The sequence below is a fragment of the Galeopterus variegatus genome, unplaced genomic scaffold (assembly GCF_000696425.1).
Source record: "Galeopterus variegatus unplaced genomic scaffold, G_variegatus-3.0.2 Scaffold791, whole genome shotgun sequence".
Taxonomy (NCBI): Eukaryota; Metazoa; Chordata; class Mammalia; order Dermoptera; family Cynocephalidae; genus Galeopterus; species Galeopterus variegatus.
In genome coordinates, this window is record NW_007726902.1 from 55437 (window position 1) to 82117 (window position 26681).

At 40.0% G+C, this 26681-nt stretch overlaps 1 protein-coding gene across 1 annotated transcript in view; it reads left to right on the forward strand.

Moving 5' to 3' along the window:
• HEPHL1 (hephaestin-like 1) overlaps positions 1–26681 on the forward strand; it is a 72453-nt gene that overhangs the window by 21035 nt on the left and 24737 nt on the right. Inside the window, exons 3-12 of the mRNA XM_008572476.1 lie at positions 1470–1682; positions 2452–2631; positions 4992–5246; positions 6291–6459; positions 13877–14016; positions 14166–14297; positions 14630–14841; positions 18617–18767; positions 21911–22123; positions 24761–24974. Coding sequence (XP_008570698.1) covers positions 1470–1682; positions 2452–2631; positions 4992–5246; positions 6291–6459; positions 13877–14016; positions 14166–14297; positions 14630–14841; positions 18617–18767; positions 21911–22123; positions 24761–24974 — 1879 coding nt within the window. The remainder of the gene's footprint in view (positions 1–1469; positions 1683–2451; positions 2632–4991; positions 5247–6290; positions 6460–13876; positions 14017–14165; positions 14298–14629; positions 14842–18616; positions 18768–21910; positions 22124–24760; positions 24975–26681) is intronic.

The window sequence follows — 26681 nt, forward strand, 5'->3', positions numbered from 1 at the left end:
TATAGGTTTTGTTCTCTGACTATCTTTAGATATAGTTGCATTTGGTCTTAATTTGTGAAATGATTCATATTCTTATTAGAATAAAAGTAATTAAAAGTTAGCATGTGAAAGAAAGTTAAATAAGTAAAAAATAATTTGTACACAGCATATTCCCAGTAATTTTGATGGGAAGTCAGACACAAATAGATTCAATTCTGGCTTGGTCACATGCTAGCAGTGTAACCTTAACTTAATCTAAAAAGTGGATGTTAACACCTATCACATGAGGTCGCTTTAAGGAGTAAATGTGATAATATATAAAAAGTACCCACTCTACTTGGCACATAATATGGGTGTAACTGTTGTTTTCTCTTGACGTCGTTCTCCAGACATCAAATTATGTTTTCATGGTAGAATTTTTTAAAAGGTAACATTAGATTTTTTTAGTTGTGTCTTTTCTTTGGCTGGCCTTGGCTACAGTGGCTCTCGCTGTCTTATTTTAATATATAATTCTAATGCCTAGCACATTTACTAGCATGTGATCTGTATCCAACTCATGTTTGTTGAATAAACTGGTTAATGAGTGAATGGCAAATGGATGATTGAATGAAAGACTTGAAGTGTGTCCACTTCCATCTCCCTCTCTGTCCCTCACTCTCCAGCCTTTTTTTTAGTAACAGTGCAATTCCTCCCAGTCCTTTGAGGCCCCTCAAATCCCATCTCTATTATAGAGGTTTTGATAATTATAACGTGCAGAGATTGGTCTCCTGTCTTCTACTCAGGTGGTTTTCACACTACTTTTAGCAATGTACTTTCCTTAATTGGGAAATCTTGTGCAATTGTAGTTTATAAAACAGAGAGTAAGGGGCTGCTCTGCCCACTTGCCCTTATCCACTCTATGACAGACCTTCCACGTTGCAGAGTACAGGTCTCCTCTGGGGTATCCCATATATTCTGACCCAAAATTACATTTAACACATTATCTTTTTTTATTCTCCAGTTGTTCCATGTGTTCATAATGCACATTCTGGACTGCCCAACAGAATGTAAGGTCCCCGGAGGCAGGAAGAATGACTTACACTTCCTTCCTAGCTCTTATGAGGCCTACACGAGTGCTGGATCTGTCTGTATTCACTATTTCTCCTGCTGCTTCTCCTTCCCTTCTTGAACTGATGTCAAGTGAGGTGAACTGAAATCTTCCTGATTGGTACAGTAAGCCCATCAGAAAGAGTCCTTATTATGAACATTTATTAAGTTGTGCAAAGCTCTTCATATACATTGCCTTATTCAATTTTCACATCCCTGTGGGGTGAGTATCAGTGTTCTAGATTTACTGATAGAAAACGGAGGCATTGAGATTTGAAGTCACTTGCCTCACGTCCCATAGCAAATCAATTTTAATTCAGTTACGTTTGATTCCAAAGGTCTTGCGTTTTCCACTATAGCATGTGATGTCTGTGATGTAACTATGTTTGATCTTTTCTTGGAAGGAGCCCTATACCCAGATGGAACGTCTGGAAAAAACAAGAATGATGACATGGTTCCTCCTGGCAAAAACTATACCTATGTCTGGCCAGTCAGAGAAGAATATGCACCTACTTCAGCGGACGCCAACTGCCTGACCTGGGTGTACCATTCACACATAGACGCCCCTAAGGACATCTGCTCTGGGCTAATTGGCCCCCTGCTGGTGTGTAAGCAAGGTAAGGAGGCCTCCTCTAGGAGCCTGCTCCCAGGTAACTGGTGTGTCCAGAGTGTGAATAAGATTTAGGTCTTGTTTCACACCCTCTCTTCCTCCACACAGAATGTGCCTAATTTTCCAAATTTTTCTTTAAGATTAGGAAAATTCTTCTAACATGGAAGATCAATCTGACACCGTAGCAGAGGGCAATTATTCAGATTCTAAGAACCATCACAGCATTCTGAAACTTATATGCTTTTTCAATTTTTTTAAATAATAACATTCCATGACACCACCTGTAAGAAACTGAAAAATTTAGTGAAATGACCAGGAATGCTTTTTGTTTCATTATTTCACTCGAACCATCAGTTTGCTATTTTATTCTCTAGTAATTGACTTAATGTGTCTGTGCTCTGTTCATAAAGTCAGCTTCCTTTAGAGATAGCCCGGTTTCCAAGTCTGCAGTTGTGAAGATTTCTGTTTTATGACTTTTCTTTTCTGTGGTTCTGTCATTTCCATTAAAGCCTTTTGCTGCTTTTATATTGTGGGTTATCCTTATGTATTTAGGTCTTCAACAGACTTCAAACTTACCTGACCCCAGTGGTAAGGAGCAAAGCTCACCTTTATTTAGCTCACCTTGGACTTTTTTCTCTACCCTTGTGGGTTATCCTTATGTATTTAGGTCTTCAACAGACTTCAAACTTACCTGACCCCAGTGGTAGGGAGCAAAGCTCACCTTTATTTAGCTCACCTTGGACTTTTTTCTCTACCCTTTTGAACGTGCCTGATAGGTATCCTGAATAGATATTCGGGGACAAGGACTGATGTGGATCAAGAGTTTGTTATAATGTTTACTCTTGTGGATGAGAATCAAAGCTGGTACCTCGATGAAAATATCAGACATTTCTGCACTGACCCCAATTCAGTTGACAAAAAAGATGCTGTTTTCCAGAGGAGTAACAAAATGCATGGTGAGTGCCTCCAACGTTCTCCAATGCACAACAGTGCCCTTGGTACTCAACGGCACTACAAGGGATGCAAAATGCACAGCAAGGTTGAGCCTAGTTTTGCAAGATTTATAAGTTAGTGATTTGAATGGTTAGAAAGTGATGTAAGATATGATACGTGGCAGAACCTAAAACAGTCTGAGAGGGGACAAGGTCATAGAAAAATTGCTTGATTAGGTACAAAATCTGGACAGAGCTGTGGTGCAAAAAATGGAGGGATCAAAGTGATAACCAGGAAAGAACTGGTGCTTGAAGTGAGCCCAGAGGATGGGTGGGTTTAGATTGACAGAAAGGAGAAAGGAGAATTAAGTCATCATCATATAGTAATCCTGCATTTTGCAACCTCTTGCTTTATCCGGTAACCATTTTCTGAGTGGCTGCTAAATTTTAATAACTACGCAATACATGGGGTTTAACTACATACTTGTGAATTTGTTATGTTTCCTAGGCATTCTTTAAATCAAAAAAGTTCATCAAGCTTCCACACTATACACCAAACCCTGTACTTGTGCAAAATAGCGAATTCCTGTAGTTACCCTGTCAGCTCAGACACAACACTTACCCATGCCTGTTTTGCAGAGTAGTGGCTTAATGTAGCATTTCAGAATGTGGGGATTAAGTGGTTTCTTTCCACTCTTTTCCAGAGAGTTCTAGTAGACATAAAAGGAGCTCTTCAATGTAAACATACCACTTCATCCATTGACAAATCTCCTCTATCTTTTGCTTGTCTGTCTCTTGGAATCACCGTAACTGAGGCAGCCTCAAAATAGTCAAAAAATTATAAGAGAAAGAGAAGGAGCTGAAGATCATCTGACCTCCCATTTTACAGATGAAAAAACTGAGGTCAAGAGACCACCAATAACTTGCCTAAGATCGAAGTGATAATGAGTGCCAGAGAGTTGCCTGAGAGAACTGGAAAGAGAAGTCCTATAGCAAATACATTTTAATTGCCTGTGTTTGATTCTAAGGCACGTCAAGGCATGATTGTCAGTACAGTGACTATTTCTGTTTTATTGCGTTGTCTTTTCCTTCTAGGGATAGTTTAGCACTCGTGTGTGTAGTGGTGCTTGGAAAACATTTTAGGAAGGAAGGAAGTGAAGGCGAGAAAGAGAAGAAGGGAGGGAGGCAGAGAAACAGTGAACGATGGAGCAAACACAGATCTAAATTCGAATCGTTGCTGTGACTAGTTTTACTCCTGTTCTTTACTAAATGGGAGTGATGGTCTCAAATATTGTTGAAAACTGTGAACTGTGATGGTTTAAGACTCAGCTGCCCACATAATCTGTCTTACTCTGTTTTTATTCTTTTGGAGTGAAAATGTCCAATAAAAAGGAACAAATTATATAAGCAAATATGGACTATATTTAAAATAAAAACCAGCCTATATGCAAAAGTAGTTATTTGCAGGCAATCAGTCCTCCCAAACTGGCAAAGGTGACCCAACTAAGTATAGAAAAAATTTGACTTACAAACTATTCTATAGAAAATGCTTATTCAATACAAGATTTATTGAATAATTTATTTAAATTTACTAAAATGATTCAGAATTAATTGTGTTGCTAAGTCATTATTATCTTAATGACAATTGCTATTTAACTCTGTTCCAATTTAAGAAGGTATGTTGTGACTTTTTAAAAACCCTGAATCAAGTTCTTTTCTGCACTTGGTCAAGTCCTGGTTGCCATTAAGATTGTTTGAAAGTATTTGGTTCAGACTTATGGCATAAGCTCAAGATTTTGCCCCAGCAACACTTAGTAAAAACTGGGTTTTTTTTCTCCCTGCTTTTTAAAGTAACAAAATATAAACGTGTCTCATTAGTCCCTTCTAATCAGTTCCTTTCCTTTCCATCTTGCTACATGCTTAAGCAGATTCTACATGCCAATTTTTCTGCTAGGTTTCCATAGCTGTAAGATGAACAAGACAGGGTTTCTAGTTCTATGACAGACCACAGTTTGGTGTGGATGGCAGATATGCAAATGAAGGACAGATACGCAAATGAAGGGTTACTTAGGAAGTATCAGCAGAGCTCTGTTTACTCCCGACCTAATTACCCTGTTCACAAAGAAGCTCCAAGGCTGTTTTCAGTGCGTGCTGATGTTCACTTTTATTGAGTGCTTTTCTCTCAAAAAAGACCAATACAAAGCTTTTCCTTTTTTTTCTGGGACAATATAATTTTTTAAAGAGTCAGGCTTTTCTGCATGAAAACTTTACAACCCATGATCTTTACTGATTTTCCAGCTGTGCTAGAGCACATATTACCAGCGCTTCTGGTCTTGCTCACCTTTGCAGGCGAGTCTCTTCCACTGGTGTGTTTCTGTTTTCAGCTCTCAATGGATACCTCTTTGGTAACCTTCCCGAGCCTGAAATGTGTGTTGGTGAATCCGTGTCCTGGCACCTATTCGGAATGGGGAATGAGATAGACATCCATACCATCTATTTTTATGGTAACACCTTCATCAGCAGAGGGCATCGGACTGATGTTGTCAACCTGTTCCCAGCCACCTTCCTCACAACAGAAATGATAGTCGAGAATCCTGGGAAGTGGATGATAACGTGCCAAGTCAGTGACCACCTACAAGGTAAAAAGAATAAAGACTGGTGTGCAGATGCTCAGAACAATACAGTTAAACCACACAGTCACTGGTGCTCATCCAGTGCCTGCTGTTAGATAGATTCTTGTACATATTATGTTTAAATAAATATTAAATATATAGCAAAATACAATGCTCATTTATTTGGTGTCCTATCAACAGATATTTATCGATCACCTCTCTATGAACAAGGCGGAGGGAGAGCGGTTGAAAAAAAAATGATGAGAACTTCAAGGAACTTACAACTAGTAGTTGCCTGTGTACAACATACACAGACATTCACAACATTAATAACATTTGAGGCAGAACGTATCTTATTCTGCTCTTTGCGTGCTATAGTCACTACTCCGGAGGAATCAGGGGGGCTTCCTAAGGAGCTGGCTCCTAATCTGAGTCTTGAAATATAGCTAGGAACCAATAGGTGAAGAAAGGAAGAAAGACTTCCCAGGTAAAGGAAGCAATGTGAACTGGGAAAAGCACATGTTCTGTTGGAGTTACTGTAAATGGAACAATAAATTTACCATTGGAAAGGACTTTCTATGTAATTAAAACCAATCCCCCATCCAATTCCTGAATTTCCTTTTTAACATCTCTTTTAAATAATTGTAGCAGCTCAGCTCTGGACTGCTCTATCGGAATATTTTTCCTTATATTGAGACAAAATCTATTGACCCATAGCTTACTTGCGGGTCTATAACAGGCGCATGATGACATTTGTTGACTTAAATGCCTGTTGAATGACTTGGTTCTGGTTCCATGCTGTTAATTCTTTTGTGAATATCCATTTATGTCCCTTACCCACTTTCTACTGGGAATTTTTTTTCCTTTATTTAAAAAATTTATTTACATATTAATCTTTTGTCACATGTGTTATAAATTTCCCCCTCACCACCATTTATTCTTTGTTTTTAACTTTGCACGTGGTCCTATTTTCTGTACAAAAGTTTTAAATGTTCATGATGTCAAATCTATCAGTCTTTTCCTGTCTGATTTCTTTTATACCTTGGCTTGTGGTTTTCCTCTGTTCTGCAGCTGGTATGCTGGGGCAATACAATGTTGGTACCTGCAAAAGTGATATTTCTCAGCCCAAGATGAAGGGTCAACAGAGGCGCTACTTTATAGCAGCTGAAAAAATTCTTTGGGATTATGGTCCTCAAGGTTATAACAAATTCAGTGGCCTACCTCTAAATGCCTCTGGCAGGTAAGCACTCTTTGCTGGTGTTTCTAAGCCTCTCGTAAGAAAAGATTTTCCCTGTGATCTCATTTGTATCTAGGCAGTGCTCTGATGAGCACCTACTGCATAGATGGCATCATGTACTGCTTAAGGTGTTCTTAAGATAAGTACTACTGAGAACTGGCAGAGTATTTATTGCTTTGTGATTTGCTGGCTAATTCAAAACACTAAGTTCATTCATTCATTCATTCGGTTTCTAAGCCTCTCGTAAGAAAAGATTTTCCCTGTGATCTCATTTGTATCTAGGCAGTGCTCTGATGAGCACCTACTGCATAGATGGCATCATGTACTGCTTAAGGTGTTCTTAAGATAAGTACTACTGAGAACTGGCAGAGTATTTATTGCTTTGTGATGTGCTGGCTAATTCAAAACACTAAGTTCATTCATTCATTCATTCGTCAAACATTACTTGAATACCTCCTATGTGCAAACTACAGTGCTAAATGCCATGAGAAATACTAACCTGACAGAGAATAGAATAAGGTCTTTGTTCATACGGAGCAGTCTTGAAGAGGGAACAAACCAGGACTTTCTTTGAGTGGAGATGAGTTGGGCAAGGAAAGTTACCATTTTTGGGTCAACTGCTGCCTGATTTACGTTATGCCCTCTCTGTGTACTATGAATGTCCTTTTCCTCTCTGTCTAGTAAAATGCCATTTTTCCTTCAAAGCCTAAATCTAATGTCACATCTTTAGTGAAGCCTTCCCTAACACCTGAGTCATAATTAATCATTTTCTCACTGGGCTGTCATAGCACATAATATTTTTCTAATTGGATCTAGCAATTCATTAGGCAGATGTGGACTCCTGTGACTTATTATAAAATTATATGCTATGATGTCTGTAAAGGTATTAAAAATGTACAGTGCAATATCAAGAATGATTGCTATTACTGTATGGTCCTTTTTTATGTCTGAGGGAATGTTTAAAAAATTCTCTTTGTGATCAGTGATACAACATCCTTTGTTTCTTTAATTGTATGTTTCATTCGTTCATTCTTTCATTCATTCACCAAACTGATGCACTTGAATCTTGCCAGAAGAATTTGTGTGACCATATATGGAAAACTCTTTGATATCAGCCTTCTCTATTGACCAGTATTTCTTCATAAACAGGATAATGAGAATTAGCATTTATTTATTTTTGTAATTGAAAAAAATTGGTTAAACATATTTGTGAGGTGCAGAGTTGAATATCAATACCTCTGTACAATATGTGATGATCAAATCAGGATAATTAGCATGTTCATCTTTACAAAATGTGATCATTCCTTGTGTCTATTAACCAATTTCTTGCTAACGCTCTTTCTCACCTCTAGTAACCACAGTTCTGTTCTCTCTTTCTGAAAGTTCAGCGCATTAATGTGATTGTTCTTTCTCTCTCTTCCTCTTTCTTTCTTTTGTTCATTCATTCTTTCTTTACTTCTGCTCCCAGTTATGAGTGAGGACATGTGGTATTTCTCTTTCTGTGCCTGGAGTGTTTCATTTAACATAGTTTTCTACAAGTTCATGCATGTAGCTGTGAATGGCAGAATTTCATCCTTTTTTATCACTGAGTAGTATTCCATTGTGTATATATACCACATTTTCCTATCTACTTGTCCATCACTGCACATTTAAGTTGATTCCATATCTTGGCTATTTTAAGTAGAACTGTGATAAACATGGGAGTGCAGGTATCCCTTTGACATGATGATTTCCATTCCTTTGGGTATATACCCAGTAGTGGGATTTCTATATTGTATGGTAGTTCTGTCTAAAGCTGTTTGAGAAACCTCCATACTGTTTTCCATAATGGCTGTGCTAATTTTCAGTCTCACCAATGGTGTAGGAGGGTTCCCCTTTCTCTGATCCTTGCCAACACTTGTTATTCTTTGTCTTTTTATAATAGCCAGTGTAATTGGGGTTAGATAATATCTCAGTGTGGTTTTGATTTGCATTTCCCTGACGCTGAGTGGTGTTGAACAGTTTTTCATCTGTCTGTTGGCCATTTGTATGTCTTCTTTTGAGATATATCTATCCAGTTCCTTTGCCCATTTTTAAAATCAAATTATTTGGTTTTTTTACTGGTAAGTTTGAATTCTTTCTATATTCTGGATATTAATCCCTTGTCAGATATATAGTTTTCTAATATTTTCTCACATTCTGTGTGTTGTCTTTTCACTTTGTTGATTGTTTCCTTTGCTGTGCAGAAGCTTTTTAGTTTGGTATATTCCAGTTTGTTTATTTGATGTAATTCCTTTTGTTGCCTGTGCTTTTGAGGTCTTATTCATAAAGGTTTGCCCAGTCCTACATCCTGAAGTGTTTCCCCTGTTTTCTTCCAGTAGTTTTATAGTTTCAAGCCTTACATTTAAGTTTTTAATCCATTTTGAGTTGATTTTGGTATATGGCAAGAGGTACAGGTCTAGTTTCGTTCTACTCCAATAACAATCTAGCAGAAAAAGAAATCAAGAAGGTAGTCCCATTTACAATAGTTTCCAAAAAAATAAAATACCTGAGAATCAATTTAACCAAGGAGGTGAGAGATCTCTACAATGAGAACTACAAAGTGCTACTGAAAGAAATTAAAGAGGACACAAAAAAATGGAAAGACATATGATGCCCTTGGATTGGAAGAATTAACATTGTGAAAATGTCCATACCACAAAGTGATGTACAGATTCAATGCAATCCCCATCAAAATACCAAAGAAATTCTTCACAGAAACAGAAAAAACAATCCCAACATTCATACGGAACAACAAAAGACCCTGAATAGCCAAAGAAATCCTGTTTGCTAACATTTTGTGGAGGATTTGTGTCTGTGTTCATCAAGGATATTGACCTGTAGATTTCTTTTTTTTATTGTGTCTATGTCTGATTTTGGTATTAAGGTGAAGCTTGCGTCATAGAATGAGTTTGGGAGAATGGCTTCTGTTTCAATTTTTTGGAGTAGTTGAAAAGGATTAGTATTATTTTTTCTTTAAAGTTTTGGTAGAATTCATCAATGAAGCCATCCAGTCCTGGGCTTTTCTTTGTTGGGAGATTGTTGATTACTGCTTCAGTCTCATTGCTTGTTATTAGTCTCTTCAGGTTTTCCATTTTTTCTTGGTTTAGTCTTGGTGGTTTTTATGTGTCCATAAATGTACCCATTTCCTCCAGATTTTCAAATTTGTTGGTGTATAGTTGTTCATAATAGTCTCTAATGATTCTGTATTTCTCTGGTATCGATTGTAATGTCTCCTTTTTCATTTCTGATTTTTTTATTTGGTTTTTCTCTCCTCCTTTTTTAGTTAGTCTGCCAACAGCTTATCTATTTTGTTTATCTTCTCAGAAAAGCAACTTTTTGTTTAGTTGACTTTTTGTATCATTCTTTTGGTCTCTATTTCATTTATTTCTTCTCTGATCTTAATTATTTCTTCCCATCTACTAATTTGGAGATTGAATTATTCTTGTTTTTCTAGTTCTTTGAGATGTGGCATTAGGTTATTTGAAGTCTTTCTTACTTTTTGATGTAAGCACTCATTGCAATAAACTTCCCTCTTGTTACCGCTTTTGCAGTATCCCATAGGTTTTGATAAGTTATGCTTATATTTTCATTTGTTTCAAGGAATTTTTTGATTTCCTGCTTATTTCTTCTTTGATCCACTGGCCGTTCAGGAGCTTGTTGTTTAATTTCCATGAATTTGTTTATTTTCCAAAGTTTTGTTTTTTGTTAATTTCTCATTTTATTCTATTGTGGTCTGAACATACATTTGATATGATGTCGGTCTTTTCAAATTTGTTGTGACTTAGTTTGTGGACTAACATGTGGTCTCTCCTGGAGGATGATCCATCTGCTGATGAGAAGAATGTATAATCTGCAGTTGTTGGATGACATGTTCTGAATATGTCTGTCAACTCCATTTGGTCTAAAGTGCTGTTTAAACCCAATGTTTCTCTGCTAATTCATTGTCTAGATGATCTGTCTAATGCTGAGAGAGGTGTGTTAAGATCCCCAACTATTACTGTGTTGGGGTTTATTTCTTCCTTAGATTAAATAAGCTTGATATATCTGGGTGCTCTGATGTTGGTTGCATGTATATTTACGATTGTTATATCTTCTTGTTGCATTGATCCTTTTATCATTATACAGTGTCCTTCTTTGTCTTATACAATGTCCTTTTTCTCTTTTTCTAGTTCTTGGTTTGATGTCTATTTTTTCTGATAAAAGTATGGCAACTCCTGTTTGTTTTTGGTTTTCATTTGTGTGGAATATCTTTCTCATATCTCTGCACTGATGTCTGGGCATCTGGTGGTGTAGTCACTTCTTTTAATTCTAGAAGTGGTTTTTGAAGGGAGAGACTTTTTCCTGTGGAAGTATCCTATATTGACAGTCAGGTTGGGTGTTTGGATCTGGGTGAGTTTGGATCTGGGTGAGTGTGGTAATGCAGCCTTTGTGTGACTTCTTTAGCTGTATTCAATCTTGGAGTTGTCTGTGGCTGCCTTTGTGGCCTAGGTGGTGGGGACCTTGGTAATTTCTTCTTGGAGTGGGTGATCTGCTGACAGTCAGTGAGCAGGTATACATTGTTGCAGCAGGTCTTGGCAGTTCTGTAGAAGGTCACTGGATCAGCTGTTGAGCCTGGAGCAAGCCTGCATGGATGCTGCAGGACCCATGCTCTCTAGTGGTGTGCTTTGGGGAGAGAAAGCTGCTACCCAATCAGTTATTCATTTGGGAGTAGGTGTACACAGGTGCTGCAGGGCCTGGCAGCTCTGCAGGTGGCTGCCTGATCAGTGGTTGGGCCTGATGCAAGCCTTCAAGAATGCAGCCAAGCCCAGAAGCTCTGTAGAGGTCTGCCTTGGGGTATCAAAGACTTGCCCTGTCTGCTCTTGGTCTGGGAACAGATATACACTGACACGACAGGTCCTGTCAGTTCGGTATAGGGCCACTGGATCAGTTCTTAAGTCTGTAGCAAGCTTGCAAGGAAGCAACAGGCCTCCTTGGCTCTGTGGAGGGCTGTGGGGGTAGGAGAAGCCACCTCTGGGCTGGCTGTCTGTGTGGGCATCCATAGACTCAGTGGGTCCATGGGTTGTGCAGGGCTGGTGCATGCCAATATGGAGAATAACCACTTATTGGTGGCTTCCCTACCCAGCTGGTCTGCCTGCCTGCCCCAGGGGGGAAGGGAGGGAGTGTCATGTGGGCTCAGACACTGGGGTCTCGGTCCCTCTCTGTTCTAGGTTCCAGTCAGCTAGGGCTGTGGTCTTGCTGGCACCCATGCAAATGTGTGGAGGCATGGGGCTGTGGGCCAATATGGGCACCTGTGGGTTCAGCAGATTTGTGGGCTATGCAGGGTGGGCCACAAATGTGGAGAACCACTTCACCTTGGCTTCTCCTCAGCTTGTCTGCCTGCTCACCTAGGGGGGCAGGGGATTCTGCATGGGTTCAGATGCTGGGGTCTTGGTCTGTCTGTCTGTCCTAGGCTCCAGGCAGCCTGGGCCATGGTCCTGCTAGTGCCCATGTGAATGCAGTAGAATGCAGGGAGGGCCTCCAGACAAAGGGAGTCAGTCTCACTGGGTCTGGGGCAGGGCACACCCTTGCTGCAGGTTCAGTTCCCAGAGGGCACTGTATCTCAGCTGCTGAGGGCAGGAGGGATTTCTCTTTCCTTGGGCTTCCACTATGAGACTGTGCACTTACATTAATCTCCAACTACTCTCCAACTGTGCCCGGATCCCAAAAAAATGGGGGGACTCTCTTGAGGCAGGGATCGCTGGTGTTTGTGGCAGCAGTGAAAGCAGCTGGGGTATTTTCCAGCTTACTTTCCCCCCGTCTGAGTCTGAACCAGTCCCTGCAGCTGGGCAGAGGTTGGTGCCGTTCCCATCTTCTGCACTTCACAACAGTCTTGTTGTGCTCCTGGTGCTCTGCAGAGTATTTCCTCAGTCATTCCAGTCAAAATATATTTGTTTGTCTGTTATTTTGGCCTCTTTTTATGGGAGGGCAAGGGCGGGGACTAGTGCAAGACCTCACTAGTGAGCCATCTTGGGGAAAAAACTTCAGAATTAGCATTTAAAGTTATGACTTAGAGGAACTTCTAGAATTCTGAAGTGCCTTCTGAAATATGAAAGATGAAACTATATTCAATCGATATTTAATGTGATGTGTAAAAGCACGATGTACTAGTTGACATGTGGGATGCAAGAATATCTAGCAATGTTCCCACCCTCAGGTGGGGAAAAATGGGAAAAGAGAAGTAACTTTGCAAGTTACAGATAAGAGTAAGATGAGCGCTCCAGAAAGTGAGTTCTCTGGGCATTCAGAGAAAGCTAGGTTAGCCAGGAGACACTTCACAGAGGAAGCGGGATTTATGCAGGATCTTAAAGAATAATAGAACTTACATAAGCGAATAGAGAAGAGAGGGAAATTTTAGATGCAGGGGTTAATGTAAAGCACCTACTATATAGGGGAAAGTGATTAAGTCAGAATGACTGGAGTGGAGGATTTGCATAGGGAAATGAGCATTTGCATAGAGCGTAGGGAGAGAATTGAGAAAAAGTAAATTGGATATCAATTGTAGAGGTCCTTTAATCCTTTCAAAGTTTATTTAATTGGAAACTGGAAGCAAACAAAGTTGGAGATCAATGTTGGTAGTAGTGTGCCTGTTGAGAAAAACAAAATGAGTGAGCTACTAGGAGACAAGCTGCAGAATATGCAGATTGGAGGTTTACGTAAGGATCCAAACCCAAGGTGAGGGCATGAGCTGGGGTTGTGGCAGAGGGAAGAAAGGGAAAAAAAAAAAAAAGATGCAAAAGGGACGTAGAAAAGAAAGGGTGCAAAAAACAAATTTGAAAGTAAGGGTGAATGAGATAAGGGGATGAGGCAGAAAGAGAAGACAAAAGCATTCTGTGTGACTCAAGAGCAATGGTACCACTGACGGAAGTAAAATAGTATAGCGAGAGCATTAGTTCATACGATAACTCTCTACTAATTAAACTATTTGATTAACCAGACAGTCCATTCCTAAACCATGCCAGATATCAAGGAGCTTACTATCTGCAGAGATTATTGATATTGGCATCAGGAAGAGATAGAGGGATGCTTATTCTGCAAAGAAACCAGTTAGCTCTTTGTTGCTTTGTAGGACACCATTTGGGACTCCAGTACTGGTAAGGAAGGAGTTTACCTTTGCATTCTTCAATTGCTGGACCTCTGGGGAAGAAAGTACAATGGCTAAGAGAGAAATGAGCTTGCACATCATCCAGCTTCTGAAGACTTTCAAGGCTGGTTGACTATTCCTGGGAACTTTGTTGAAGCTGTCTTTTGTGGGGAGATGGGTGGGTGAGTGGGATAAGGATAATAAAATGAAGCTCCGTAATTAAGTATTGGTGGATAGGTTGAGAGGTGTTCTCCGTCAGGTTCCTATGTCTTTTCACAGTGACTCTGAGCTCTACTTCACACAAGGGGACAACAGAATTGGAGGAAAATATTGGAAGGTTCGGTATACGGAGTATGTCGATGCAACTTTTACTCAGAGAAAGAGACTCTCTGGGACAGAAGCCCATCTTGGAATTCTTGGTACAGTAAAACCATCCTCATGTTTTGAACTGGGGGAGATGTTTCAGCTGGGCATATACATCTACATAGAATGACTCTTCCTTTCTTGCTCCTATTTACTTCTTTCTGTCTCTTTTCATCCTCTTCTTTCTCCTCTTGATATTTTTCAGGCCCAGTCATTAAGGCAGAGGTGGGTGACACCCTGTTAGTGACCTTTGCTAACAAAGCTGACAAGGTCTATAGCATTTTGCCCCATGGCGTGATTTATGACAAGGCCTCCGATGCAACCCCAAACATAGATGGTAAGTCTCAGCCTGGGCTTGGGAGAAACAGGATGAGTTAGCAAAGGACTTAGAATTAGACAGACCTGGTTCAAATCCCGGTCCCTTCCCTTACCAGTTCTGTGAGCTTGGGCAATTATTTAAACATTCTGAACCTGGTTCTTCTCACCTACCAAATGCAGGTGAGAGCATTCATCTCACAGTGGTCTCCCCTAGAAGGATGCATAAGAGAAAACACCTGTCTTCCACCAATATGGCATAATGAGAGAGACATCCAGGGCTAGAAGGCCTAGTCTGACAAGTTTAGGGTTCTTTGCTGTTGCTTTGAGTAATTATTCCATTTACATCGACAGGATTTCTGAAACCAGGGGCACATGTTAAACCAGGTGAAACCTTCACATACAAGTGGATGGTGCCTGAAAGCGTAAGCCCAACAGCTGGAGATCCTCCCTGTCTGACCTATCTTTACTTCTCAGCAGTCGAGCCAATCAAAGACACTAGCTCTGGCCTTGTAGGGCCTTTGCTAGTCTGTAAAAAGGGTGCTCTCAATGCTGATGGGACACAGGTAGGCCACCAAATGTCGCCAAGTTCCTCTCAGGGTTGTATAAAGGAGAGCAGTAATATGGCTAGAGATAAGAGAGTAACAGTACTTTTGAAATTGGCTTCTATATAATGGGGATTTTTTTTTTTTTTATAAATTTAAGATCTGAATTTCCAAAGTTACAAATGCTGTCCCGAGATAAGAGAGTAACAGTACTTTTGAAATTGGCTTCTATATAATGGGGATTTTTTTTTTTTATAAATTTAAGATCTGAATTTCCAAAGTTACAAATGCTGTCCTAGGAACCTATGATTTCTGCTTATTGTAGTTGGGATTCAATGGGCCTCTTTTCCTGCACCTTGCTTTGATTTTGGAATCTTCTGAGATCCACTGGACTGCTATTGGGATCCTTTTTGGTTGGTTATTATTATTATTTATTATTTATTTTTATTTTTTGGTGGCTGGCAAGTGTGGGGATCTGAAGGATCCTTCTTGGTTGGACAAGTTTGCTCAAACTTGGCTGCACATTATAATACCCTGTGGACCTTTGAAACATCTTTTATTCAGATGCTCCAGGCCAATTAAATCAGAATTTCTAGGTGATTCCAATGTACAGCCAAGGGTGAGGACCACTGTAACTCACTACTGTAGACTGGAAGTTAATCACTATGGCTGAAGGAAAAAGACAGCATGTAGATAACTTCCTGCAAGTCCCCACTTAGAGGCTTGGGTGGTTGCACTGATTATTGTGGCAAAGCATAGCTTTTCAAGATACTTGTATGTGATATTAAAAATGTGGATGAAAAGAGGAAAATCCAGTCATTTAACCATTTACTTCACTCGTTACATCACCAGTCAGAAATAGGAAGACAATTTATTTAAATGGTATATAATGTTTGGCATTACATGGGCCCACTTCTGGTCTCAAAGGAATTTCTAGGTGTAGAGGACACAAAGAATTTGGTCCACCTCAGATTTTCATTTCTCTGCATGAAGGACCAATTCTAGAAATGTCTATTGCATGTGTAATAAACTGAGTATTTGTGCTGTACCTCAACAGTTATATAAGGCAAAGCAGAATGATTATTCATGTTTTAAAGCTGTGGGGTTTTTTCGTTTTGTTTTTCCTGTACTGTTTGAGATGTCTCTTTGGTGTGTATTTCCTAAAATTAAGGACACTCTCTGACATGAACACAGTAAAATTATCCAACTCAGGAAATTAACCTTGATGTGATCAGAGAGAGAGAGAGAGAGAGAGAGAGATTATAAAAAATTGACTCATGTGATTACAGAAGCTAAATGAGTCTCAAAAGCTGCAGGGTGAGTCAGCAAGCTGGAGACCCAGGAAAGCTGATGATGTAGTCCCAGTCTGAAAGCTGGCAGGCTTGAGAACCAGGAAGAGCTGACATTTCAGTTCAAGTTTGAAGGCAGGAAAAAGCCAAAGTTTAAGTTCAAAGAAAGACAGTCAGGTAGGAGGAATTTTCTCTTACTTGGGAGAGGATCACCCTTTTTTGTTCTATTTAGGCCTTCAACAGATTGGATGAGTTTCACCCACATAAGAAAGTAAAATCAGCTTTACTCAGTCTCCCAATTTAAATGTTAACCTCATCCAAAAACAGCCCAAATAATGTTTGAACAAATATCTGGGCATCCTGTAGTCCAGTCAAGTTACACATAAAATTAACCATCACATGGGGTCCTGTCACTTTTCTTCTAACCTTTTTCTATGCTAATTTCCCACCCTCATAGACCCAGTTATTTTCCAAGTACCTCTCAAGTGATAAGGTTCTTCAACTCAATTCTTCAATGATTGGTCCTTGTACTATGAACAATTGCAGTCACAGCTAATAATAATAGCATTCAGTATTTAGTATTTGTCAGGTGTTGTGTTGAGTGCTTTGCCCATATTATCTCATTTAATCTTCACAAAAAAAAACATGAGGTGGGGACTATTGTTATCCTCATTTTGCAAATAAGGGAGTTAGGGGTTAGAAAACATGAATCACTTGCCCCAAGTTTGACAGCAGGTGAACAGAAGAGTGGCATTTGAACCTAGGTCTGCCTGCTTATGTAGCCCATGATCTTTCTTAAATATATTTTTGACCTCTTATTTTCTCCCATTTAAAACAAATTTTATTTTGAAGAATTTTAAGTCTGCATTACTTCTTTCCAAAGCCTGTGATCTTAAACTACTGCCTACTAAAATGTCATGTGAGAAAAGCAGTAAGTATATATGAGGTATCATAGAATCATAAAGCAAGGAGTATCCACATCATTGATGAGGAGTTAGGAAAGCTTCACAGAGGTGGGCAGCAAAGGTAACCCTTGGGGTTGGATTATGGGTTTTCAAGAGAAAAAGGTGGCAGACTATCAAAATTGAGGGAAGGCATGCACAAAGGACAGAGGCACGCAGAACAGAGCATATTCAGAGAGCTACAAGGAGCTTGGTCTTGCTTTGGTCAAAGTGCCAGGAGGGAAGGGTCAAGAGATGAGGCTGAACAGGTAGGCAGGGACCAGATCATTGTGAGTTAAGATTGTATTGTCCAATTTAAGGAGAGAGATGTGATCAGATGGCATTGCTGAGGGTCTCTCTGAAGCAGGCAGCAGAATGGAGGGTAGCTTGGATGGGGAGCATGTTAGAGACAGGAAGACACAAAGGGACAGAAAATAAAGTTACCTCTCTGTTTCACCTTTTAAGAAATGCATATTTCAGCAATTTGGGATGCCATATAGTCAGATATGCTCACATAGATTCATTAGGAATATACACAGTGGTAAATAATCTATAGTCTCCTCAATATCTACACAAGTTAACGTAACTTAGCCAAGTATCATCAGTTTTATGAATTCATTATTTCACTCACAAATATGTACTGAGTGCCTGCTTTTCCAGGCTTTCTTCTTTGAGCTGGAGATACGGAGATAATGTCCCTACCCTCATGAAGATCGCATAAAAAAAAGTTTAGAAAATAAGTTCATAAATAAGAATATAATTCCATGTAGAAATAAGGGCTGCAAAGAAGAGTGAAGTAGGGTAGAGTGAGTGAGTTTGTGGGTGGGGTGGAAGATGAGTGACTATTTTAGATGGGGTGGTCAGGGAAGGCCACTCTGAAGAGGTGACATTTGTGCAGAGAACTGAATGGAGTAAGAGAAGGAGCCAGACAAGAGGAACACTCTATACAGCACAGGAAAAGGCCCTGAGGCAGCAGTTAGGCTGGTCATTTCACTGGGAGAGCAAAAGGCCAGGGTGTCTGGAGTAAGCTAGGACGTGAGTACAAGGATATGAAGTCAGGGAGAAAAAGAGAGGCCAGGGCCAGGGCTAGGAGGTCCTGGTAAGGAGAAAAAGGCCAGTTAGGCTGGTCATTTCACTGGGAGAGCAAAAGGCCAGGGTGTCTGGAGTAAGCTAGGACATGAGTACAAGGATATGAAGTCAGGGAGAAAAAGAGAGGCCAGGGCCAGGGCTAGGAGGTCCTGGTAAGGAGAAAAAGGAGAGGAAGAGCAGCCTGACAACAGGAGTACTGCACAGTGGAAAGGCTTCTGAGCAGGGACTTATTTCCTTGGAGGAACTCACACAAGTGTGGTGGTGAAAGAAGGATTTAATGAGAAAGACAAATTTCTTTGTGTGTGGAATGAATTAATCAGAGTCTTGATCAGAATCCTGATTTACAAAATGACCCAGTGAACCTGCAGCTAATGTTGACCAGCCCTAGCCCACCTTGTGTGTACTTTGAAAGTGAAGCAGTGCTACAAATTCGTCCAAGCTGCACTTTTTATGTATTAATTTCTTTCTTCCCTGTAGAAAGGAATAGACAAGGAATTTTACCTCCTGTTCACAGTCTTTGATGAGAATCTGAGCAGGTATCTTGATGACAACATTCAGAAGTTTACCTGGCGTCCCTTCAATGTTGACAAAGAAGACAAAGAGTTTGTGAAATCCAACCGAATGCATGGTATGATAAATGACTCTCACTCCTGTAAATGAAAGGCTGAATTGCATTCGAAGTAAAATGTTTGGAGTATTTTAACCATCTTAATTTTGGTGTCTTGGGTATTGTTCTTGGTCACCAGTTATCTCATGCCTTCACCTTCACAGGGTATGGTGAAACCTCCCTCTCTCCCAGAGATGTTGTGAAACTTAATTATTACTTCTAAAATCCTTTATCAGGCTTAGATGAAGCAAGCAACACAGAATTTGAACTAGCAAAGACACAGTACATCATAAATGTAGAATATTACTGACAAAGTGCCCTCCCTTGGGTTCACAATAACATCATTAAGCTTGATGACCCAGGTGATAATAGGAGATAATCATTATACAACCCAGTATCTCTGAGTAATATGCGTGACTGCTGAAAGTGTTAATTTGTAAAATATTGGCTGTTCCTATTATGGAACTTCCTTTGGGAGGAGTTATTTAATTTTCCCTCCCTGTCACTCTTTATATCAAGTGTTACAACAGCAAACCACCTGGTAATTGGTTGTGACTAACACGGGAGTCTCATGAGTCTTGGGCCCATTATCTAAGGTGGCAGAATAATGAGCAGCAGTCCAAACTCAATGCCTGCAGAAGGGTGCAGTCATCAAAAATGCATTATGCAAGCACTGTGAGCTAACAGGTGCTAAGCTCCTCGTTTAGGACAGAGCAGACCCTCTATTTATTGCCTTTTAAAGCCTATGGAAGATAAACAAAATAGCTCTTAACCACCCTTCCTGCCAAGAAAGTCCAAAAAAGTCTGCGGTTACAAGTGACCTCCAGCAACCAGGTCACAGTCTCCCATGGCCCCTGATGTTTAGTTCCAACAGATGGAAAGCATGGAGTAATGCATTTTCAATATTGTCTACAAAAAGTTTTGCTATAACTGAATAGGAAGTTTTCAAACACCACATTTTCTGAAAAGAAAATTCTTTGAGAATCATTTTGCAGATTAATCATTTAAATCTTGTCCATCAAATGTCAAAGAGGTATAAGTATAAATTGGTGTGCCAATAAATTTAATTTTGGCCAGCTGGTAGAGAATTTCTCTTGCTTTGGAACTCTTGTTTAAAGCCTCTCTTTTTAGAAGTTTCCAAATTTCCTAATGGGGAAAATTAAGCTAGAAATGAGGAAAATAGCAATTCCTTAGTAGAGAAGCTAAATTGTAAAAGAAATTTATTTCATCAGAGAGGCCCTCATATAGAAAATATTAAACAACCAAATGGACCATGTCAAATCCAAATCCAGACCCAACCTGATTTGGCAATGTGAACTCATTTTCATATTTTGTAAGTGCAGGATATGTCATTTTAAAGGCAAACTTTAAAGAAAATAATGTATCTTAACTCAAATTTCACATTAATTATAAATGAAGTTCTAGCTCCAATCTTGCTGCATGGAGTGGGAGGAAGAAAGCTATGAACAAAAGAGAAAGGACCTCACATGGGACACAATGCTTTTTGTTGCATCTATTATATAGGCTGTATTCAAATGGTGTTTGTCAAATGAATAAATGAATTAAAAAATTAATGAATAAATGAGTGAATGATCTAAAAAGAGAGCTTTAAACAAGAGTTCCAAACACCCCGATTTACACTGATATCTGTTTAACATTTGATGGACAAAATTGAAATTATTTATTGTCAAAACCATTGTCAAAGATTCCCCCCCCCCCCCAGGAAATGTAGTGTTCTCCTTAGAAGCTCCAGCACTTCTTGGAATTTCTACTAATAATCCTAGATTTGAGTACAATTACCAAGCAGCACTGGTTCTGCAGACACAGAAATAAAAAGTGATTTTATTTGACAGTGGGATTATAACAGGAGATTATTCATGTGTTTGATAGTTGCTCTTCCTTACTGTGGGTGTTAGTAGGGCATAGGAGGGGTAGAATACTTATCTCTCTAAAGGACATCAAGGGTGAGACACAGTGATGTGCACTCAGCCATCAAACGTTGCTGTTCGAGCATGGTGTTCATCTCCACAGAGTGGGAATGTGGCTTCTAAATTTTTCTCAAGGCACTGCTCTGTCGATAGATAGCTTCCATCAATGGATTGGGTTTCATGTAAAAGATAAAAACAATTTGCCACTCGGGAAGCACAGAAGGTCTTCATATCTAAGTAATCATTATTTAAAGTCCCTTCAGTTAGTTTACTGGAGTAAGAAAGTAAAAGTTATCATAAAGCAAATTTTTTTTTTCCTTTTTGTCTTTTTTACTGACCGGTAACGGGATCGCAACCCTCGGTGTTGCACCCGCACCGTGCTCAGCCAGTGAGCGGGAACCGGTCTCCACATGGGATCTGAACCCTCGGCGGGAGCGCCACCACGCTCCCAAGCGGCGCACTCTCCAGTGCGCCACCGGGCTGGCCCAAGCAAATTTATTTATGGAAGGGCTCATCTCTTATAAACTTAGCACCCCTCACCACCCAAATAATCCTTCTCCACCAACCAGACATACAAATGTAATGTCAATTGATTGAAAATCTTTCAAATGAAGCAGAATTCATGAAATCAGTAAAAAGATGTCTGGTAACTGCTAGAATCAAACACAAAGCCATTGGCAAATGGGGGTCTGGCAGAATTAAATGAATTAACAACTGAGGAAGAGACATTTAAAAAGGGATGTGACAGGACGAGAACATAAAAAATAATTTTTGTATCAAGAGTTTCAGAGAAGAGTATGGGGAAATTGGTAAAGTTGATAAATATGTTTATAAGGATGATGTGCTTTATGATCTGTGAAAGTAAAATGTAAAACAAAGGATATATCACATCATGCTGTGAAACAATTTTGTCAGAAGAATTATGCCAGAAAACAACCTGATTTATTCCTTATGGTTCTTAGAATTAGTGTTTTTGTGTGTGTTGTTAAATATAACATTTTAACAATTTTAGTCTATTTTCATTATCTATTGTTAATTTTGGTGTCTATTTTAAATTGATTCATCACCTGGCTTTTCATCAGTACTGTTTATTCTTGAATAACAAAGATTTTCTGTAAATAGTTTACACGCTTGGCCCCCCCCCCCCAGCCCATGCACACTGATAACCTTTCACTAAGATGGTGTGTTTTCAGTATGTCTACATAATTATGGTGGGCGCTATCTTTTTCCATTTAGCTATTAATGGCTATATGTATGGCAGTCAGCCAGGCCTAACTATGTGCAAAAAGGATAGAGTTTCCTGGCATATGATTGGAATGGGGACTGACACCGACATGCATGGAGTTTATTTTCAAGGAAACACCATCCACCTACGAGGGACTCACCGCGACTCCCTGGCTCTGTTTCCCCACATGGCCACAACCGCATTCATGCAGCCGGACCATGCAGGTAAACTTGGTGGGTCCATCTCAGGTGACCAAATTCTATTATCTTGAGGCTTATCCTCTTAGGGTTCTCCCCCAGAAGAAATTGGTAGACTTTGGGCACTTCAGGGGTGTAGAAACAGGTACAGTCTTGATTAGAATCAGAGAATCCTGACTATCTTCATCCAAATGTATAATGGAAAGGACAGAGGAGAAACAACTAAAATGATGTCCACAAAGCAGAAGTGGGAGTCCTCTAAATGACTTTGCTACACAAATCCTAGGAGAATGCTCTTGATTAATATCCATGAAAAATTCAGCCCTGATAAAGATTAGTTTTTGCTCTCATTAAGCAGGAACATCATTCTAGTTGCTACTTTGAAGCATCTACCAGGCATGAACAGTCCAGTGGATGCTGTCAGGTCACAGAGGTAGCCATAACTGTAGTCCAGTCTCCCTTCTCTAGGGACTCACTGTGTACTCTTGATGAGTTATTTGGGGACTTATCCGTTCCCATTCTGTGGGGCACCCTTGGTTTTCCCAAAAGAAAAGCTGCATTAGTGATCCCTGTAAAGTGTCAGTACCTGGAATTTCTCTTAGAGATTCCAAGGTAATTAGATAACTGGGATGTTTTTATAAAAGACATAGAGCAACACGTGGTAGTATATACTAACTGCTGCATGAAAAGTGAGCAGAGTAAGTGCAGTGGGCATTCATTCAACATCTTTTTCCAATCCAACTTTTTCATCAGTCTTAACAAGAAACCAATATGCTACCTAAGCATAGGTATTAATTATTATAATTATAATTATTATTATTAATGCACATTCTACTTCTTTACTTCACACTGGAACTGTAGTTTAGATGCCTCTGTGTCATCAGTAAAGAACTTGAGGCTTAGGCTTCGAAACTTTTGCCTAAGAACTGCCTGAAACTAGGCACTCTATAATTTTCGCCTCGTAAACTTATAAACTTCTAGTGTTCAACCTCTCTACATTAGTGTAGTTGATCAATTATGACTCACCCAAACCAAGGGATGCCTTTGTTCAAGACCAAAGAGGGGAGGAGATTGGGAAACAGCCAAATCATTTTAATCCATAGAAACAGGCACTCAAAGCTAGAGCTAGCTAGAATAAGTTTAGAGATTTGGCTACTTATTCCAGTGCCTTGATCATTACTCATGTGCCCTACACCCTTCTACAGAGCTTCATAACAATGTTTCCTGGTTTATGTTAGGTGCAGAACATAAACCTGTGACTACTTAAAAGCTTGGACATGTCACCAATTCCTGTCCCTTACCTATAAGCCAGGAAGAGTGCTGAAAAAGGGGGCAGACTGTAGTCTGCAAATCAAACAATTCCTCCTTGCTTGTAGAGAAGATAATTCCTTGACTATTGAAGAACCATAATGAACACATAAATAATGGGCTGCCTCAAAAAAAATATGCAGGGGGGAGGTCTTTCCAAGTCTGTCTTCAGAGGTGTCTTCTTTATGGCTTCACAAAGACCCTTCCTTATGAGGTCCTCATCAGTGCCTGGGGGCACTTGCGTACCTATTGAATAAACAGTTTTTACTCATCTAGAATGGGTAACTTGGCAATATTGAGACAACAGAGCTATGTATGTAGCAAGATAGCAGCTGTCTTTGTGCACTGTAGATGGTTAATGAGAGGCACAATAATCCTTCACCTCTAAGAACAAAATCTGCTAGAGAAAGGGATGATTTATTGATCCAATAATTTCATGGAGAGTTAATATCTTCAATAAGTATATTTGTTTTATATGATTTTATGGTGAGTTCAATTAGGATTATCTATCTGCTGCCAATGCAGCTAGAAAATTCATTTCAAGAAATACATAATTTTTGGTCAGGCATGATTGTTGGTATTATGTAGAGAAATCTAGTGGATTGTTATTTTTTTCTTTTTTCTCTTCATCTGGCATAATGTAGACGTACCAATAGATGAACTCAATTTGCTCAAGATATTAATGAGGTAATACATGGCTTTAGTAATAATAACAATACCTTACATATTTATTGCTCTTTTATAATTTATGAAATCCTTTAGGGCAAAATAAATTTGGAAATGTGAACTCATTTGAACTTTGTCTAGGATTATCATCTTAAAGATAATTTGTTCTTTTTAAACTGGTTTGGGCTAAGATAGTCATACCTATCAGTGATTTTCCCAGAGTAACTGTCTTCCAACAGGTATGTATTGTAGGGAAGACCCAAAGAAGTCATTTCTTGGTAGCAACATTGTAAGTTTTATTTTTCCACTATGGATGAATTTTAGATGGTACTTTTTCCCCCAGAAGTAAATATATTCAAATTAATTTATTCCCCTTGGGATCAGATTTTAAAATACTATATGGAAAGAATAAGATCTAGTGTTCGAAATGACAAATGTTTGAGGTGATGGATATGCTAATTATCCTGATATGATCATTGCACATTGTATACATGTACCCAAATATCACATTTACCTCATAAATATATGCAATTATTATGGGGTCAATTAAGAAAAAAGAAAAGAATCATTATTTTAAAAATCCAGGTTACTGGTTATTTATTTTAGAATAAAATATGTAGGTTTGCTAAATGCAGACCGACATAACAAACAAAAGCAGCAGCACATGATGCCAAGCCGTTTGTCTTTCAGGTATTTTCAGGGTTTTTTGCTCCACGCTGCACCACTTCTCCAGAGGCATGAATCAGATATATGAGGTCAGCAGCTGCGGCAACAAGGACCCTTCCGAGCAGCCCTACGGGATGATTAGAACCTTTTACATCGCCGCTGAAGAGGTAGAATGGGATTATGCCCCTAACAAAAACTGGGAGTTCGAAAAGCAGCACGTGGACGCAGGAGGGGAAAGGTACCACAGGCGAAGCCGCCAAGTCTCTTTGGTGGGATTGCGCATGCTCTGTAGGCCTTTATCAAATGTGGAAACTAAAAATGCCCTGGCTTTGTCTGCACCGTTCCGGGAGAGAATTTTACCTATGTGCCCAGAAGGTTAGGGGAGCTGCCCATCTCACCCCTGGAAGGGAGTCTGAAGTCATTTCGAGAGCACTCTGCGGCAGGCTCTGTGTATGTAATGCACCTGCCCTAGCGGTGGCTGCACCTGCTATGTGACTGTGCTTTCAAGGGCCTTTGAGTGAGCCCGTAGAGTGAAGGGTTTTGGGAAAGAGGCAGATCTCACAGTGGTGGTGGGACTGAGAGGACACAAGGGGCCAGGGGAGGCTGAGGCGGCGTACAAAACCGGAGTGAGAGTGTGGACTGCTGTAGATAGATTGATGACCTCGAGAAAGGGACCTGAGGGTAAGCCATGGGCACAACACTGATCCAGGTGGGGGACGACCAAGGAGGGGTGGGAGGCCACGGCCTAGGGAGAGGTTCCTGCAGTAGGACAGGCAGAACAGGCCTCTCTACTAGGCCCTGTACTAGAAAGTCCCTTGAAAGTGCTGTCACCCAGTGCTACATGCCAAAGAATAGGTAATGCTCAAGAACGTGCAGGCGGATGGGTACTGGCCCTCTACTGTCCTAAGCCAGAGAGTCTGGTGACCAAGCCCCCCAGGGTGCACTGGGATAGAGCTAAACAAAGAAGTCAGGAGCAGACTACAGACACCCCCCACCTCCCTAAATCCCCCTGCTTCACAGCAGCTAGCTGCGTGAGTATTACTGTCCCCACACGCAGATGAGGAAACGTGGGTGCAAATAGTATAGTAATCCAACTAGTCTTTGGCAGACCCCCTGCTTCACAGCAGCTAGCTGCGTGAGTATTACTGTCCCCACACGCAGATGAGGAAACATGGGTGCAAATAGTATAGTAATCCAACTAGTCTTTGGCAGGGTTGGAACTGAACATAAATCTTTTGAATGACAAATCTGTGTTCTCTCCAGCATACCACATTGCCTTTCGTGCCCTGGTTCCTCTTTGTTTTTTATCACCCCCCCCATCTCCGTCCTCCTCTCCGTCCCGCATAACTCACATGTAATCTTCACACCAGTCCCTGAGGTAAGTGCATTATTATCACCCCATTTTGCAGAAGAGGAGGCTGGAAAACAGTAGAGTGTGACTCCAAGGTCTGGTCACCACCACACACATTACTAGGACTCCTGAAAATAAAAATAGAAGAAAAGTTCTCTTCCCTTGGGAAGTATATAGCCTAGGGTGGAAGGAATACAGTTGGCGCTCTGTATCCATGGGTTCCACATCTGTAAATTCAACCAACCACTGACTGAAACTATTGCCAAAAGAAAAAAAAATTGTGTCTGTATTGGCCATGTACCGACCTTTTTCTTGTCATTACTCCGTAAACAATATAGTATACCAACTATTTATATAGCATTCACATGTATTACATATTATAATAACCTAGAGATGATTTAAAGTATATGGGAATATGTGTAGATTATATGCAGACATGACACCATTTTATATCAGGGACTTGAGCACCTGTGGATATTGAGGAGCAACTGTACATGCATTTATTAAATACCTACTATGTGCTAGGCCTTGTGCAAACTGCAGCTAAAACAGTGCTGAGAAAGATAGACAAGGTCCTTTCCCACACAGAATCCA